This window comes from Apostichopus japonicus, chromosome 20 (genome assembly GCF_037975245.1).
Source record: "Apostichopus japonicus isolate 1M-3 chromosome 20, ASM3797524v1, whole genome shotgun sequence".
Taxonomy (NCBI): Eukaryota; Metazoa; Echinodermata; class Holothuroidea; order Aspidochirotida; family Stichopodidae; genus Apostichopus; species Apostichopus japonicus.
In genome coordinates this window covers 15713632-15729875 of record NC_092580.1, presented here as the reverse complement: position 1 = coordinate 15729875, position 16244 = coordinate 15713632, and the positions used below count along the sequence as shown (strand labels likewise).

The following is a 16244-nucleotide window of genomic DNA, read 5'->3' as shown; positions in this document are numbered from 1 at the left end:
GGAAAAGTCAAGCTTGGTGAGGTACATATGTCATCATGACATCACAGACTATCTACTTCCTAGCGCACAGAAGGGTTTTTATCTGATTTTGAAAGTAATTATTTAATTCAAACAACCATGTCTAGAGTTGGGCAACATTGTAGAATATTTTGTCTGTTCCAATATTTAGTGCCACATTTTCTCTCACATCGCGTCACACTATTCACGTTATAGTTTAACCTAAAGAAATGAGTGTTTTCGTTGAATCATTCTTTCATAATAAGCAATCATTTCTCTATACTAAGCATCTCAATATGGTGGAGTAAATATGCCAATGTTTACATTTCAAATGAAAGTAACGGCGAGGCAATTAAGGAGTTGCATTCTGTAGTTTAGGTGACAATCAGTTAGAACATGAAACAAACATATCTTCATGTAAAGAAAAATTTTGGTCTTCGCAAAAACAAACATGGCACATACGTCTAAAACTTTCGACAATTTCCTCTTAAATCATGACACCTAATACAAGACAATTTCGCTTGTTTTCTTGTCAAAGTTTTGCAATTATTTTATGATTATCTCATTTTCCCTCCTCTTCCCTTAAAGGTTTTCCACTCAGCCGTACTTACCTGGAACAGGCTAAACAAAGAATGTTTGGAGATCGTCTTGCTAAATTAACAAAGAACAATGACGCAGGACAACAACTTCCGGTGGATGATAAAGACAATATTAATAAGTAAAGAAGAAGGAGCGGGCGGGCGGGGTTGGGTGGGGAGGGGGAACCTCTGCCAGGATAGGTCCTAGTGTATACGAGTCATATATGAAGATCACATGTGTCAGGTACATTGAGAAACGAGTTGTTGAGAGGCAGGTCCGGGACAAATGTGTCAACCCCCCCCCCCCCATTTTTTTGAAAGTCTTAATTCTCCCTTATTAGGTATATTATGACAATGTGAATACATAATTCTTCATTCCACAATTCCTCTGGCCTCATAAATAACCCCAGGCTTCTGGACTGCTCCCATTTGAGTTCTCTCCTTATATGACGGATTGAAATTAGAACGTTTGGATATTTTCTCTGACAACAGACGGTGTAACGCGCTCTCGATAAATAACTTGAATGTCTACATTCTGGTCTAATAAAGTTACATTGTCTGTGCTGAAGGAGGAGGCTTAAATTGGGGTGAATAGTTCTTCCATCAATGTGTAGTCTAGACAGATATCATGCCGCAGTACCAATTATGAAGCACTTAGGGAAATGTCATCATTTTAAACACAGCAACGGAATGTAGGCACAAACTGAATTGTACTTGAAATGAAATTTCACGAAAGTAAATGTCAGACGATGCTGTAAAAGTTGGAAAACCAGATCTAAACCTTTGGTAACTAAACTAAAAACCATTATCTATGTGCTATATATATTTATTTGCGCTCAATGTATAAACTTAAATACGAATATTCCCAAATTATTCTTTTCTAGATCATTGTTATTGTATTTCGGTATCTTTGCATTGACACAAAGGATATTATTTGTAACTCACTTGAGGTCATCCAAGTGAATTTCCGACGCACGTATGCCCCATAATAGGTACCGAAATGATCCCATAAGATTCAACGGAAGTTGTGCATGGATTTCATCAAACTTTTTGTCAAAATAATTCAAATAAAGATGTCCATGCATGCTGTCGACGTGTTGTTAAAATATAGATATGAATTAATTAGAGAAAAGAATTCGACAATGAGTAAAACAAGTCATTTCAAAGTTTTACTCCCACAATGCTCTATGTGGAAATACGGCATGGTAATTCTGTTTACACATATACAAGTATGTTTACTCTCTGCAATCAAACTAAATTGAGACTAAATGGACCTATATTAAAAGTAATCAGTATTGACCTCAAATTTTGCATGCCCAAACCAGTAACGTTTACGAGGGTATAGGGAGATGGATGCCCCACCTCCATCATCAGTTGGGTTTTTCTACAATCAGTGGGTGGGGGGGGGGGCGGAAGTGGTATTTCTACAGTCAGTCGGCCGTCGGGAAAGTGTTAGACAATGCATTGCTTGAATTTAGATCTAATACATACCTCATTTATAGTCTAAAAATGAATCATCTGACCTTTAAACTTAATTTTTCGCTGGGGGGGGGGGGGGACTCCCACATGGACAACGCTACATCAGCTTCAAAGCCATCGGGCCACACTGCTTCGTTTATCAACTCCCTTGATTTGAAGTTTTTCATTTCCACTTTGGAAATCCTGTACACGCCACTGTAACAAAATTGCTGAAAGACATTGTGGAGTGTCGATTAGAGACGAGGCTCAGAGTCGTATGAGTAAGGGCAGGGGGGGGGGGGAGTGATATGTTTAATTAAAGTCTGAACACGATAAAGGACTATTTGACTTACTATCAAATACTGATAACCTCCCAGCACTTTGTTGATTTGTACAGCCTCCTTCCTTCTCGCTATAGACGGTGCCAGACGAAATGATATATTGCAGCCGATTTTCTTTTAATTCTTTTCCTTCTTCGGTAAATGTGTCTTTCCTTATCCTGGCTTCTATATTAATAAAACAGTGGGAAACGAATATAATCTTAAGATGGAACTTTGCAATTACATCTAATTCGGTTTAGTGCTGTGAGCCTTAAATCAATTAAAAATGTGCTCTTATCAATCACTAAAAGCCATAAATTTCTTTTTCTTCTTTTTATACTTTGTTTACTATGATACATCCCAGAGAATGTTCTCCCAATGGGATGGCAACGTGCTTTGATGGTAGCCAACCAAAACTCCACATTCATAACGATTGCGAGATTTTGTTTTTCGTGTAATGCTTCTTGATTGTCTACATTGCAAGTGATATCATGCAAAAGGCGGCAATTGTCTTGGCACTTCGTCTCACGAGGGCATTTTATCGTGTATAATATCAATGAATATTCATTAACACTATGACGTGTTCAATTCTCCGTTCAAGAAATAATAGGGTACATCAAAGCAAAGCAAAATTAATGCAGGACCTGCAAAGCTCTTTGTGCTGTTCGAGGGATAACTTCTCTTTCTTGTGAAAAGTTGGCCCACTTTATCCCCATTTGTCTGGAATCTTACATATCGTTTTTCGGTATTTGTTTTTATCCCTAACGCATAATAATAAAATAAATAAATAGATCTGAATAAACATCAAAGGTCATGTGATTTTAACTAGAATTACCGTGGTAAATTAAAGTACACAAAATATTTCAAACTACTGCAAGCCATGTACTGAGCCTGTGCATTTATATATCAACTTCATTTATAGATCGCTTCTCGGCCTTTTCGCTAAGATCTGTATGTGTAGTATCTGTTCCCTTTCGATGGGAATGGTGATGCACACCTGACGATGATCACACAGTCACAGTCCCGATGCAAGGGGACTGGGGTTAGAAGCGGATCAGTCGTTCAGTAGTTTGGTTTTCGTGCCCAGGGTCTTTCCTAGGCGATTTTTTCTTAAAAAGTATTTATATATCAACTTCCTTCGTCCGTTTCTTATTAAAAAATGTTAACATAATGAGATAAGAAAGAGTGAGCAGTGATTATTAGGACACAGTTTAAAAATAATACCGTAATAAACAAAACCCGATTTTTCTTACACGTTTTATCGAATAAAAGTTAGCCCAGCTGTTTGAGTTGATTATCGTGACTAGCATTTAGATTCTGTTAGAAACCTGTAGAGTGTAACTTGTATTCTCCCACGACGACCAATTGACTTGAAACCTATATTCGCCCTAACTGAGGTCCTGTTAAGTCTAGATATACAGTACAACAAAGTGGGGATTTTGATGTCATTTATTTAAATCGGGTACGATCTTAACAAATTTCGTTATATATACTTCTTGTAAAATTGGCTGCAATTTACTACTCGGTTTCATTTTGATATCAAATAGATAAACAATTGAAGGAATGGAATTTCTGTTTACAGTTTAAGTCCAACTGGTTTATTTATGAATGCTAATGGCGTGATGTAAAGTTCAACCCTGGTATGTTTGGTATTCTGAGTTGTACAAATCCCTATATAGACAAAGCCTTCAAAGATATACTCTGGATTAGGCCTATCCTTGTTTGATTGAGCTTAGTGTACGTACGGGTATATACACACGTTCGTGAATACTGTGTCGTATAGTATACAAATAATGAATGGTTATGAGTGCAATAGTGCAAATATTTCATGAGTTGAAAGATGGAATGTTCAGCCGAGTTGAATGGAACAAATTACATCTTTCAACGAATGAAATATTTGCACTATTGCACGAATGGAAACCATTCATTATTTGTTTTATACAACACCTTCAAATTTGGATATAATTGGATGTAAAATACACTCCTGCAACAGATTGTTTTGAACAGGCAGGTTTCTCTGCTCTCTTACCATTGAAAAAAAGTGCTATCAAAAAAGGATAACACATGGTTCTATTTCATAGAGTGCAATAGAGCGGATTTTGCATGCAATCGACGAGCAATTGACCAATCAAATGGCCGGTATATAATTAAGTGTTGTATTATATAAGCTATACTGGGAACACAATGGTTGTCAAGTCACTTCCCTGTCATCCCGTCGAATTAAGCCTAACTTGAATATAATACTCCTGCGCGCCCCCCCCCCCCCCCCACCCCACCCCTACCCCACATCCCTGCAAACATACACAAACACTATCGAAACGTAAATTCTTGTTAGAGACCCTGCTGTGTTACTCCTATTGTTCGATTATAATTCCAATGTCCCATTTGTTTTATGTATAGCTTTGATCTATTTATATCAGGGAAAGGTAAGCCTCTTACCAGCGTAACCAATTTTAGGCAAAGGGATTAAAAAAATTGAAAAATACGCGTTTGACGAAACCATTATTCAGCTGCGAATAGTCGGGATGTTTCCTCCGTCAAAATACGTGCTCCCATTGGTTAGTACATAGCAACAAACCGAGTGACGTAATGGCAGAGCAGACTGAATTAATTTAAAGGACTAACTAGCCAAGGAACGGCCCCTGCATCAGTTTCAGAGGTGTAATCAACAATTCTGTTATTAATAAACAACCCGTGATCTTTTTAAACTGGACTGGATTGCCAAGGAATTCGAGGAAACGCTTTCTGCTGAACTATTGAACTAGTTGAATACGACTTTGTCAAACGTGACTATCATACCGTAGCCTAACGTTGGTTAGGCCGATAAGCGATATACATTGTCCCCAGTAAAGGCCTAAATAGCATGGTATAACAAGCCAGTGTCCTTGACACATGTGGATCCAACTGCCAGATGCCTCTTAGATGTAAAATGCAAGTAAGTCCTTTCCCATTTTATAACCAAGGATTTATTTTGTTGTTTAAACAACCTCAAACAAGCAGGGCACGTATTAAGTGCTGTACGCTCCACGTAGTTGGTAGTGATTGCGCGAAAAAAATCATCGAATGATTGTATCACTATGAGGTATCGTACAGTAGACAGCAACACACTTATCGACACCCTCGCTATCAATATGTCCATAGTATTTTGGCTTAGGCCATGTGTACACAATATAGATCACTCATGAACCTTTAATCGGGATCGTGTGCAGTACATATTCTTTTTCGATGTGTTTCGCGATACCTCTCACTTATCGTAGTACACCGTCAGGATTACACAATTACAGTCTCAAGAGACTCAATGTAAGGGGAATGGGGTTGAGAATTGATGAAGTTGTTTTGTTTCCTTGTTTGACTTTTCTTTTAAAAAAACAAAGTATGTTGGTTGCGAAAGATATATGTGAAGGCAGGCCGTTCTTTTGTTAACGGAAATGCATGATCCTTCACATATCATGCTACCATTTAATGTAGCCCTATGCCTAACTGATAATAATAAAGGTGGATAGAACTATGATGTCATCAATATTGAACAGTGAGTTGTCAAAACATGTACTTTCGAATCGAACGGGTTGAACGATGATGAAACAAGGAGTGGCCACGCTTGATTTCGTATCGAATTTATATATATATACATATATATATCTATAAACGTATATATCTTTGTATACAACTTTTAAGTTAGGGTTGACTTCATTCTTTCTGTGATTATTTTGGAGTAAAATAACGGACTATTTCATGACCAATGTATCAAGATTAAGGAAAGTTAAACGCAAACTACCTCGGCTAGAATAATTACTTGTAAGACTCCTTGATGTTAGTATAAATGTAACATTCCGTTATTCCGTATAATCACATGGGCATGCACTGCTCCTTTGACAGCATTTTGATAGACCTAATATAACTAAAATGAACCCGATGAACTGTTGTTATGGCGATCAGCATCACTGAACATTTTAATAAATTAAATCGTAAGCGCACATGAATTATGATCATCATTGAATATGAAAGCTATAAAAGTTATCAAGGAAAGACTTGAATATAGAAGAAAATCTTCCCTACAAAGTGATGAAAAAAGCTCCTAGCATTCATGTACCTTAAATATTTTGGAAACGTTGACATATGTTCAAGGAGTTTGGATTCAGTTTTGAAGATTCTCACATAAATTAAGAACGTCAGGAGAGAGACATATGGAATATTTCTCTCTTCTTTATCTTAATGGAGAGTTACGTCCGTCACACATGAGGTACCTGTAGTCAATTAGAATGGGCATTTACGTGCTGCTTTGTCTGCATTTTCCACATCGGGATTTTTGCAACAATGTTCGTCTCTCTATAGGCCTACTGTCATCGTTTAACAGAAGAACCTTTACTCGTGAAAGGCCAACATATTGATAGTATGATCACCGAGCTTACGTTAAACAGATGATGTTTAAAGCTGTAAATTACGTTTTTTTTTGGGGGGGGGGGGAAGTCATGGGTATGGTACGGTCATAGTTGACCACAGAGAACACAATGCGGTACGCAACACACTTAAACGTCAGTGAAAGAGAGATGCAAACTGTATAGGGCTATATAATGTCAATTACTCGATCCATCAAACCCGCACCAGGAACGTTGAAATTATGGCATCAGCTTCAAATGTTTGCTACAAAGAACGATTATAATGCGTCAATATTTAAGTTTCCGTCTCCATCCTATTACGCATGATCGTTAGAACATTACATGACTTAGTCAAATTGACTGTGAGTCAACGCAAAACGCAGCATAACTACACATATTGAGTTTTATATTCAATAGTGTACACATGTAGTGTCATTCAATGGCGATAATCTACGAAAGCCCATAACTGCCACTCGAGAAAAAAATAATTCGTTGCCACAAATGTTTAATTCATCCTTAACGAATAATCAATTCGTTGGTACGATATCAAAAAAAAAAAAAAAAAAAAAAAAAAAATTCGGATGGCACTAATGGGCTCTCATAATAGCTTGAACAAAGTTATTTATCAGTGAGGGATGGTTGGAAAGCTAAGTATATCCATAGATATCAAAAGTAGAAAGAGAGAAAAAAAGGAGGCAAAGAAGAACCTGTAACGAAGGAGCAGAAAAATTTTGTTTTGCTAAAAACGAGAATAACCAGGAAGGCTTTGTCTCATGAAAAACCTATCTATCCCTAGCATTTCCGTAGCCACAGTGTGAAGATGAATCTCTTGTTTCAGTTTAAGGGTCCTCAATATTGGCCTCAAATTTGTAGCATGCATTTTTTAAGCTAAATACTAGCGGTTTTCATGAATAATTTTCAGGACTTTCTGATTCTTTCCGGATCTTTTTATATAACTTATTCTCAGACAGCGAGGTTCACTCTGAATTAGAATTATATCTCAAGTGTGTTTCAATGAGGAAACAGTGATTCGAAGGGGCACAGGAAAGGAGGGAAAAGCTTATTGAAAATTTTAAATATGACCATTTTCTGATTTTCTAGCATATTTTTTTTTTGGGCAGTAATTATAAACGTTGTGGAAAGCACCCTGACTGGTTCGAGTTCCGACTATTACAAATGTCTTTCTTCTACCAACGTCTTATTCCACCTGATTATACCATGTACGTATACTGTGTAGTGTGTGCATTCCTAATCTGTTTCAGACTATAGGTTGACCAGAGACTCATCGTTGCTATCACGACAAGGCAGATGTAAAACTAATTTTCATACTTCGAAACCATTACTGTCACTCATTCGGGACATTTCGCTTTATACACGGTACTTTCATGTCATGCTACGAAGCACTAAGTATTTAAAATATGATCATACATGATAATGAATACACTGTTTCTAAGATAAGATAAGTTCTGAACTGCCGATAATTTCAACGGCTTTGAAGAATGACATTAACGTACCATAAAAGAACGTGCTGATAATCATTCGGACATTGTCCCAAAATTGAATTAAAATTTTGTAGCGTTATCTGTACGATCTCGTATGAGATGCTGCTGAGACTGTACCTTAGTTTCATCAAGTGTCTCAGTCACACATTTTGATATAGGCTACAGGGTCTAATGCTCGTCTATTGTGAACATAAAAACTATATTTATGGTATCTTTCTTTTCTGATTGTAATCTTTAACCTGTTTGTAAGTGGAGGTATCTTGCTAATTTCAATAAGTAAATGCCCTCGGAAAATTGCAAAACATTTATACTGTTGTAGGTAAATGTATACTCTGAAAAACGCCCCCCCCCCCCCCCAGTCCTTTATCTGTACGCGCACAATTCCACATATGTCGCAGGGCGTTTTAAAAACAAATGCAAAAACATAGAAAATATTAGCTTCCTGTACTGTTTTTATTTACACATATATCAGTTTTCTACTTTTTCGAATGCTTCATTCGTAATATTCACAATAGTTCGTATTAATGCTGCGTTAAACACGATAAGTTCCTTGAATTCAGTGAATTGAGAATTTTTTTTTTAAAGCAACTTCTAACATTCTATACACTAATCACAAGTTGGTTATTTTCTGCGTTTTTTTTTTTTTTTTTTGCTTATTAAACTTATGTTTTTACTGGACTTGATGTCACAAAAATATTTTATACCTGGACAAATTTCTTTTCTTATCTAGACAAATAACAAAATGTAATCTACGTATAGGCGGATACAACATTTTAATTCTCTAACTTAACTATGCATATTTGTTTGAGTTTGGCAAATTAAGCATTTATTAATTATGACTTTATAATGGTAAATTAATATACATGAGAATACTCTTAAATATTATAAGTTAAATTATAATCAAACGACAATTAGTATTTGTAACAGTACAACAAACATTTACAGGTGGTTTTCACACATGGAATTTGTACTTTGCATACAGTGCTATTCCATCTTGCAGTTACAGAATCAGTGAAACTGTATGCATTTCCAAAGTACCATGCAAATCCTTCCTAAAAATGCATCTTTAAAGTTATTTGAGAGTAATGGTCTCACACACATCATTTAAAAAATAATAAAACATACATTAAACTACATTTGTAAATATCAAGCGTGTTGGTGTCCCATGCATTTATACCGGGGAACCAATTAGTTGCTGAACATAATATTATAACAAATTAAAATGTTTTATAGATGTAAGAGTATAGGCATCACACAAGCTTGTGATTGAGACCAACACACACTAGCCTATATATACTTCAATGCTGTTTTGAATTGACAATTGGAAGGTGGGACACAAATCTACTGGCCCTCATACATAATTAGGCAAAAGCAGAGAAATAAGATATGACTCATATGATTGACAAAATAAGGAGTACTGTTTTAGAAAATATATTAGCATTAAAATACCAGTTAGGTTTTTGGGAGAATGTTTATGAAGATTGAAATGTTCGGAAACGGGGATCCCTGCAGAATTATCACGAATTGTTTTGTTTGTGATTCTTAAAAGCGTATAAGGGGAACCGACAGCCTGTTTCACCTACATAATTGCCCTTTTAACAAAGAAAACAGATTGCTCCAACCCACGTGATTATGAACACCAGGTAATCGTGAATTTTAACTGGTTATGCCTTGTTGCTTCTAACTTCAAACTTGTAACTAAACGTTGCACATTCTTATCATCACGGTTACAGTCTTAATTTAAGGGGACTGGGGATTGTGAGTGGATCAAGTTCTTTGGTATTTATGGCGAGGCTCTATCTTGGGTGATTGTCCTCAAAATTGACGAGATATAAGGTACATACGTTCACTAATCTTTCACATCTCTTAAAAGCAAATGATACTGGCAACCAGTAGAAGCTGATACCTAACCGTTTACATATACGAGGAAAACTTTTTTGCTTGAGGGAGGGGAAAGGGAGGGAGATGGGATGAAAACTAGGAAAGAGGAACTGAAGGAACGGAAAAACACTGCCATTGCTCTCTAGGGCGGAGAAGATGAAGTAGATTATTACTCTTATTTGGAAAATACATTTCATATTGCTCATTCAAATTAAGAGGATTAGTAATGCGGCAACATTGAATAATAAATAAGTACATTTTGCCGTATTTGAATATTTAAGGAGGTAGGGAAATTGCTCCTGGTTTTCAGTTTTGGTGGTAGATGACGCTTAGAAGATGACGAGGAAATTATAATGATAAAATAAAATAATATTTATTACAACTCTCACATGCAATTTCAAAGCATCCGTTTATATAATAGCATTGAAGATGAATGGCAGAGAAATTATATTCTATGTTCGATACAACCGCATTGACTTAAAGGTGTTGTCAAATAGTCTCTTTTCAGTCGTCTATATTTTCGCGGTAAGAATAAGCGTCTTCAAAGAAAATCAAAAATACTGTACAAGAGTTTGAAATCGAACACATGTATTCATATACTAAAGTAATCCACTATACTACCCTGTTCTTACATTAATGTATTTTCTTGTCGGTCAAGGAAAAAAGAAAAGAAAAACTATATATATATATATATATATATATATATATATATATATATATATATATATATATATATATATATATATATATATATATACCGATACGTTATGACGTCATTGAGCGTAATCGAACTTTCAAACACAAGAATCATTTGGCCTAAGCTACGTATCTACCCATCAGATATTGAATGTATGTTAACGCAGCTAATCTGTAATTGATTTGGTTTTTAAAGGATACTACTAAAAGCCATTTACTACAAACAAAACAAGAATTGTCGTATTCAATTGGACGATCAGCCAGCACGAAAACATCTGCAATGTTGTTCTTGTTGCATGGTTATGCAATACTCAAACATTATTTTCCTCGGTCACACCTGACCTGAAAGGGTATTCGATGGAGAGGGCATTGTTGTTCCTACCTTCATCATAGGATTCCGTGGGCCTGTATCTCTCCTGACAAGGTACGTCATTGATACACGTCAAATCCTTACCGTCACTGCGACGCAACCATCTGAATGAAGTCTTGTTCGATTCGGATGACGCGAACGTTACTTTGGTATTCTGTTTGCTTTTGTTGGACTTCTTGGAGTTTGACGATGAGGAGGAGTGGTCCGGGTTGTTGTGGGAGCTATGTTTCTGGGCGTTGGAGCTGTTAATGTGGCGATCCACCGACAGTGTGCGCATTTTCCAACACATCCTCCAAGAGCGCACCGCTTCAGGATAAAGCGCGCATCGGAACAAGAATATGAAGAAACCTTGCATTGAGTTCAGAATGCAGAATATATATTGAAATGGTAAAGTGGCTTCAGATATCGCGAAGAAACCGAAGAGCCAAGTTAACCCTAAGAGGAAGGTGATTGATAACGCACAGCCGACCTGTGTCCGGCGCAGTCTCGCTGAATTATGGTGGACTTGTTTATTACAGGCGAAAACCGCCCGCAAAACCAGCACAAAAACGACCATATTGGCAAACAGAACGAGTGTGCACGGAGCAAGGTAAAGTAGGTAATAGACCACGGTATTCTCTTGGGAGAGGATGCATCTATATAAAGAAAAACGGGGATGAAAAAAATTTATGTTATGTCGTCTTATGTTATGTCGTCTTATCTATATAATACCACACTTAACTGCACATAATCCAACCATTGAAACGGTAGATAATTTATAAGATTAAATATGTGTAGATACGTTTTTTTTTGGGGGGGGGGGGGTCCTTGCTGTTAATCATAAAGAACAAAACCTGTTGATATCAGCAATTTGTTAAAAATGTTTAAATATGGTTAAACGTTTCTGTGGTAAAAATCATGCGCAGATACTGAAATGATTGAAAGAGGATTTTTTAATAAAATTTTCCAGCAAGCATAAAGCTCTGATAATATCATTCAATATAGATTTTGTTTTCATGTGGTCATATTTGACAAGTATCACGCTCGATAAAGAAGAATTAAAAATAGAGAAAAGTGTAGCCAACTACTTACACAATTACACCTTTTGATCGCATTGTAAATTTACTCAACCTTGAAGCAATATTATGGGTCTTATGAGGAAACTTCTTCAACTCTTTTTTTTTTTCATTTATAAAAGTAATCAAAGATCAACTCAAACTGTTTTTAATCTTCGGTTTTTCGTCCAATCTGTGATCTACTCGTGGGTGTAATCTAACGAGATGACTGAACAGTGTTGATGGCATGTTTGGCGGCAAACGAATGGTTTAAATATTAAAATATTCATCAAATTAATTAGTTGACTAGTAAATTATTAATTCTAGCAACACAATGTAAAATTAGAAAGAATGGTTAACGCGCGGAAAAAAATTGATTAGAAGTGTGGTTGATTGTCTATTACCCAACCTTTTTGTTGTTGCAATAATCTTTTAGAAAATGCATTTCTATATTTAGTGGAGCCTCATACATAAGTGACTGGGACCATTGGGGGTGGGGGGAGGGGAGTTGAGGGGGAGGGTTTCTGTTAGTAATGATTCCCCCGTGCTCTATTGCAGCCTCTGAAGACGTCTTGAGCTGTAAGTACAAAAAGGTTGAGTAATGTGAAACGTATATATGATGCGGGGAAAAGATTTGGGGGCGAGGGGGGAGGTGTGATTGAAGGGAAAATGTGGGTTGGGCAAAAGGATTCGCCATTTTCAACATGCTCTCTCTCTCTCACTCTCTCGTAGCGCCGCCCCTGAATACTTATTGTAGTAGAAACCTTGTGCTTTTTGGAACTCTCAACTGCTTTTGCAGTTTCTGTTTGAAGTACGCCTTCGACAAACTTTCAGCGAGATTCAAACAATATTACACCCGTTTATACAGGCGTTGTTAGATATTCTAGAGATAAAAAACTCGACCCCCTCCAACGATATAGTCTTCTTTATATCAGTTTCCTTGTTTTAAGCAACAACGAAAACGTCGATGCCGATCGGTTAAGGTAAACTGCATATTTAATAATCAATAAGTTCTTTACATATCGTACAGAAAGAAAAAAAAAAACTGACACACATTTGGTGTGGCGTAATAGCCACCATGCACGTGAATACATGTGCGCAGGTGGTGGGATATGTTGCAATTATTAAATATCTTCAAGGTTTATTGGGGGAGATACGAAGATGACACAGTCGTTCGAGAGACGAATGTACAAAATTTACATGCCATTATAACTCATTGACGAAACGACATTACTGATAATTGCATATATACAAATGTCAACTTAACAATAATCAGTTGAATGTCGCAAATACACAAATACTTCGGCGGCGATTCTTAGAGCTGGAAAATAGGTAAAAATTTAAAAAAATCAAATTTAATCAAATCCCAATTTCCAAAATTGATATTTTTTAAAGTTTAAGATATTCTTGTGGATGGCTCCATGCACGGAGATGCTTTTATCTGATTAATTATTATTATCATTAATTATATTCATATACTTACATATCTGCAGCCGGGTGTCTCGTGTAAAGATTAAAATCAACCGCCATAACTATACCAACTGGTATTAAAGCACCTCCTGGTTTCAATAAGAAATAAAACAAAATAAAGACATAGAAAACATGCAATTTGTCAAAAATTTATCATTTCTAATGGAGTAAAGTCATTAATTATCTGCGGCGCTATGAATTATATACATTTACAGATTAATTCACAACTTATTTTCAGAAATAGATTGATTTCGTTTTCATGTAATCATATATAAAACTTTTCAAAGTTGTTTACAATACTGAATGTACTTTGTCAGCTGTAGTTGAACCTTCCTGATAAAATACAGGTTTTTACAGACTCATAAAGTATATATGCAATTCTTAGGGTATTATATTAGTATGGTCACAGTATACAGTATCATTGTTGGTGTTTTGTTTGCTGGAATTATACTTTTGTAGCTGTTTCTTTATTTCTTTCTTTCGGTAAATCAGCTCTTAAGATGTTTCACTTTTAAGTGTGTAGTGTAACTATTTTGTCAGCGGTATTGATTTGTTACTGGCTTGTAACTGGAATTACTGTTTTAACTTGTTGGCTTTATGTTAGTAAACCGTATAGCTTAGTCCTTACGTCGGTTTGTGCCCCTATCCCTCTCTACCCCCCCACCCCTACCCCTCTCTATACTCTCTACCCCCCCCCCCCCCGTGCGGCTATACCCTATATTAAGAACAACGTACAACTTCAACACCGAAAATCCTACAGAAAGCTATACCACATACCCCAAGCAAATATTGCACACTTGCAAACGTAATAACTGGATCTGTTTCCCTGGAACACCTCCACGAGAGAGCGGTAAATGCTAACGGCTTCAGCCCCCATCCAGAAAAATGTCGCCAGGACGAAGTAGTGAAGCGATATGGCAGCTATTTTACATCCACCATCTGTCCCGGTGATGGCTCCAGTACCGTCCAAAATAAATATCAGATTCAGAAAAAAGAGAGAAGCACAGAGATTGACCAGTAATTTTCCAGACGGCTGCTTCCGTAAGCTTCTGTGAATTTAATAACGAATAAAAATTTAAGAAAAAAACACATAAAAAAGGCAGAAAAAGATCGTTGAAATATATGACCGCATCCGTTTCCACTTGGTGACTTAATTCGAAATTGCGCAATTTACAACAACAAAAAACAAAAAGAAAAATTTGCAAATTGTCTTTTCGTGTCTGGAATGTCTGTGTTCTCATCATTTGTAACGTTCTTACTATGACACAGACGAGGATTAATACTACCTTCTATAGAATGTCGGATCATATATTCATATACTAAAAATTAATGCTACTGTTTCCGGTTTAAGTAATTGTTAACATTTTTATTGTCAGATCTCGTATATAGCAACTGTCATAAACGTAAAATATGATTTGTGAGCACCACGTATAGTAAAAAAAACAAACAACGTTATACATATTATTCCAATTAATGCTGAATGGTACAGGAGTGTTGCCTACCACGTCTTACTATTTTAACGACTATGTGTAAGAAAGAAGATAAATATATCACCCTTCTCGGAAAGTGATGTTTATTGTAATATCATTTTAATTTATTGTATATTCAATACTCTTTGGAAAAAATTTAATTTCAGTCGCAATCGCGGAATTATTCCTATGTATCGGAGAAAATCTTAAAAATACTTCTCTCACAGCTATATGTAGCATAGTATAGTTTACAACGGTCTATTGTAATTTTTCCGTCTTGTGGCTTACTCAAATTCTTGCAGTTTAAATTTTACCCACAATATGCTGTGGTTGATTAAATTTGCCGGGAAAAAAACAGATTTTCTGAATCAAAATAACTATAATCATCTCGTAATTAAAGCATTTTATATTTAGCTTTGAACACTTTTGGAAAGATCTTTGACTTTTGATCAAGAGGTTATTTGACTTGTAATCACGAGGTTATTAACATAGACGTCAGCAAAGGAAAGATAAACAACGAATCGAAGGGGGGGGGAGGGGGGGAGACAAACATCCCATTACTGTTTCACATTACGAAAACAATAACAAATTAACAGGTTATACAGTCAGAATTGGACCGCGTTGGCTTTCTTTGTTAAGACACTGATTTCCCACACATACCTTCATAGTCATTAATAACATACAACCAGAGTCATTGGTATATATGGCCCCCTATATGGACACAGTGCAGGGTTAGATTAACCAAATAAAAATACACCCTTTTTTAATGATTATTTGAATGAAAATAATTCAGGGCAAAGGAAGTGTTTTACAGTCGATCAGTGAAGAAGTACAATCGATTTAACATTTTGTTTTTAACATGCAAATAATTATTGTCATGAGTCATTTTACAAATCGTAAGGTAGATTGCTTGTGAATCAAATAACTTCATAGCAGGGAAACAATATCAACCAAATTAATTTAGAGCAAGTCTCCAATAAATGGTACTCAACCGTACATAAAAAAATCTCTAGTGACTATCCTGAAAAATCAAAACTAATGATAAATTTGATTATTACTTTTTTGCCCCTTAACCCACAAAAATGGTCATTAT

General features: G+C 36.1%; 2 protein-coding genes across 2 annotated transcripts in view; one reads left to right on the top strand and one right to left on the bottom strand.

Moving 5' to 3' along the window:
- The window catches only part of LOC139962170 (uncharacterized), a 31824-nt gene extending 31093 nt beyond the window's left edge, over positions 1-731 (top strand). The window contains exon 27 of the mRNA XM_071962132.1: positions 586-731. Within this exon, the coding sequence (XP_071818233.1) occupies positions 586-719 (134 nt within the window). The 3' untranslated portion in view covers positions 720-731. The remainder of the gene's footprint in view (positions 1-585) is intronic.
- A 7943-nt stretch (positions 732-8674) lies between these two features.
- Positions 8675-16244, bottom strand: part of LOC139961740 (adhesion G-protein coupled receptor G6-like) — a 51798-nt gene continuing 44228 nt past the window's right edge. The window contains exons 11-13 of the mRNA XM_071961181.1: positions 14460-14731; positions 13696-13771; positions 8675-11813 (exon numbers count right to left, since the gene is read on the bottom strand). Of these exons, the coding sequence (XP_071817282.1) occupies positions 11120-11813; positions 13696-13771; positions 14460-14731 (1042 nt within the window). The 3' untranslated portion in view covers positions 8675-11119. The remainder of the gene's footprint in view (positions 11814-13695; positions 13772-14459; positions 14732-16244) is intronic.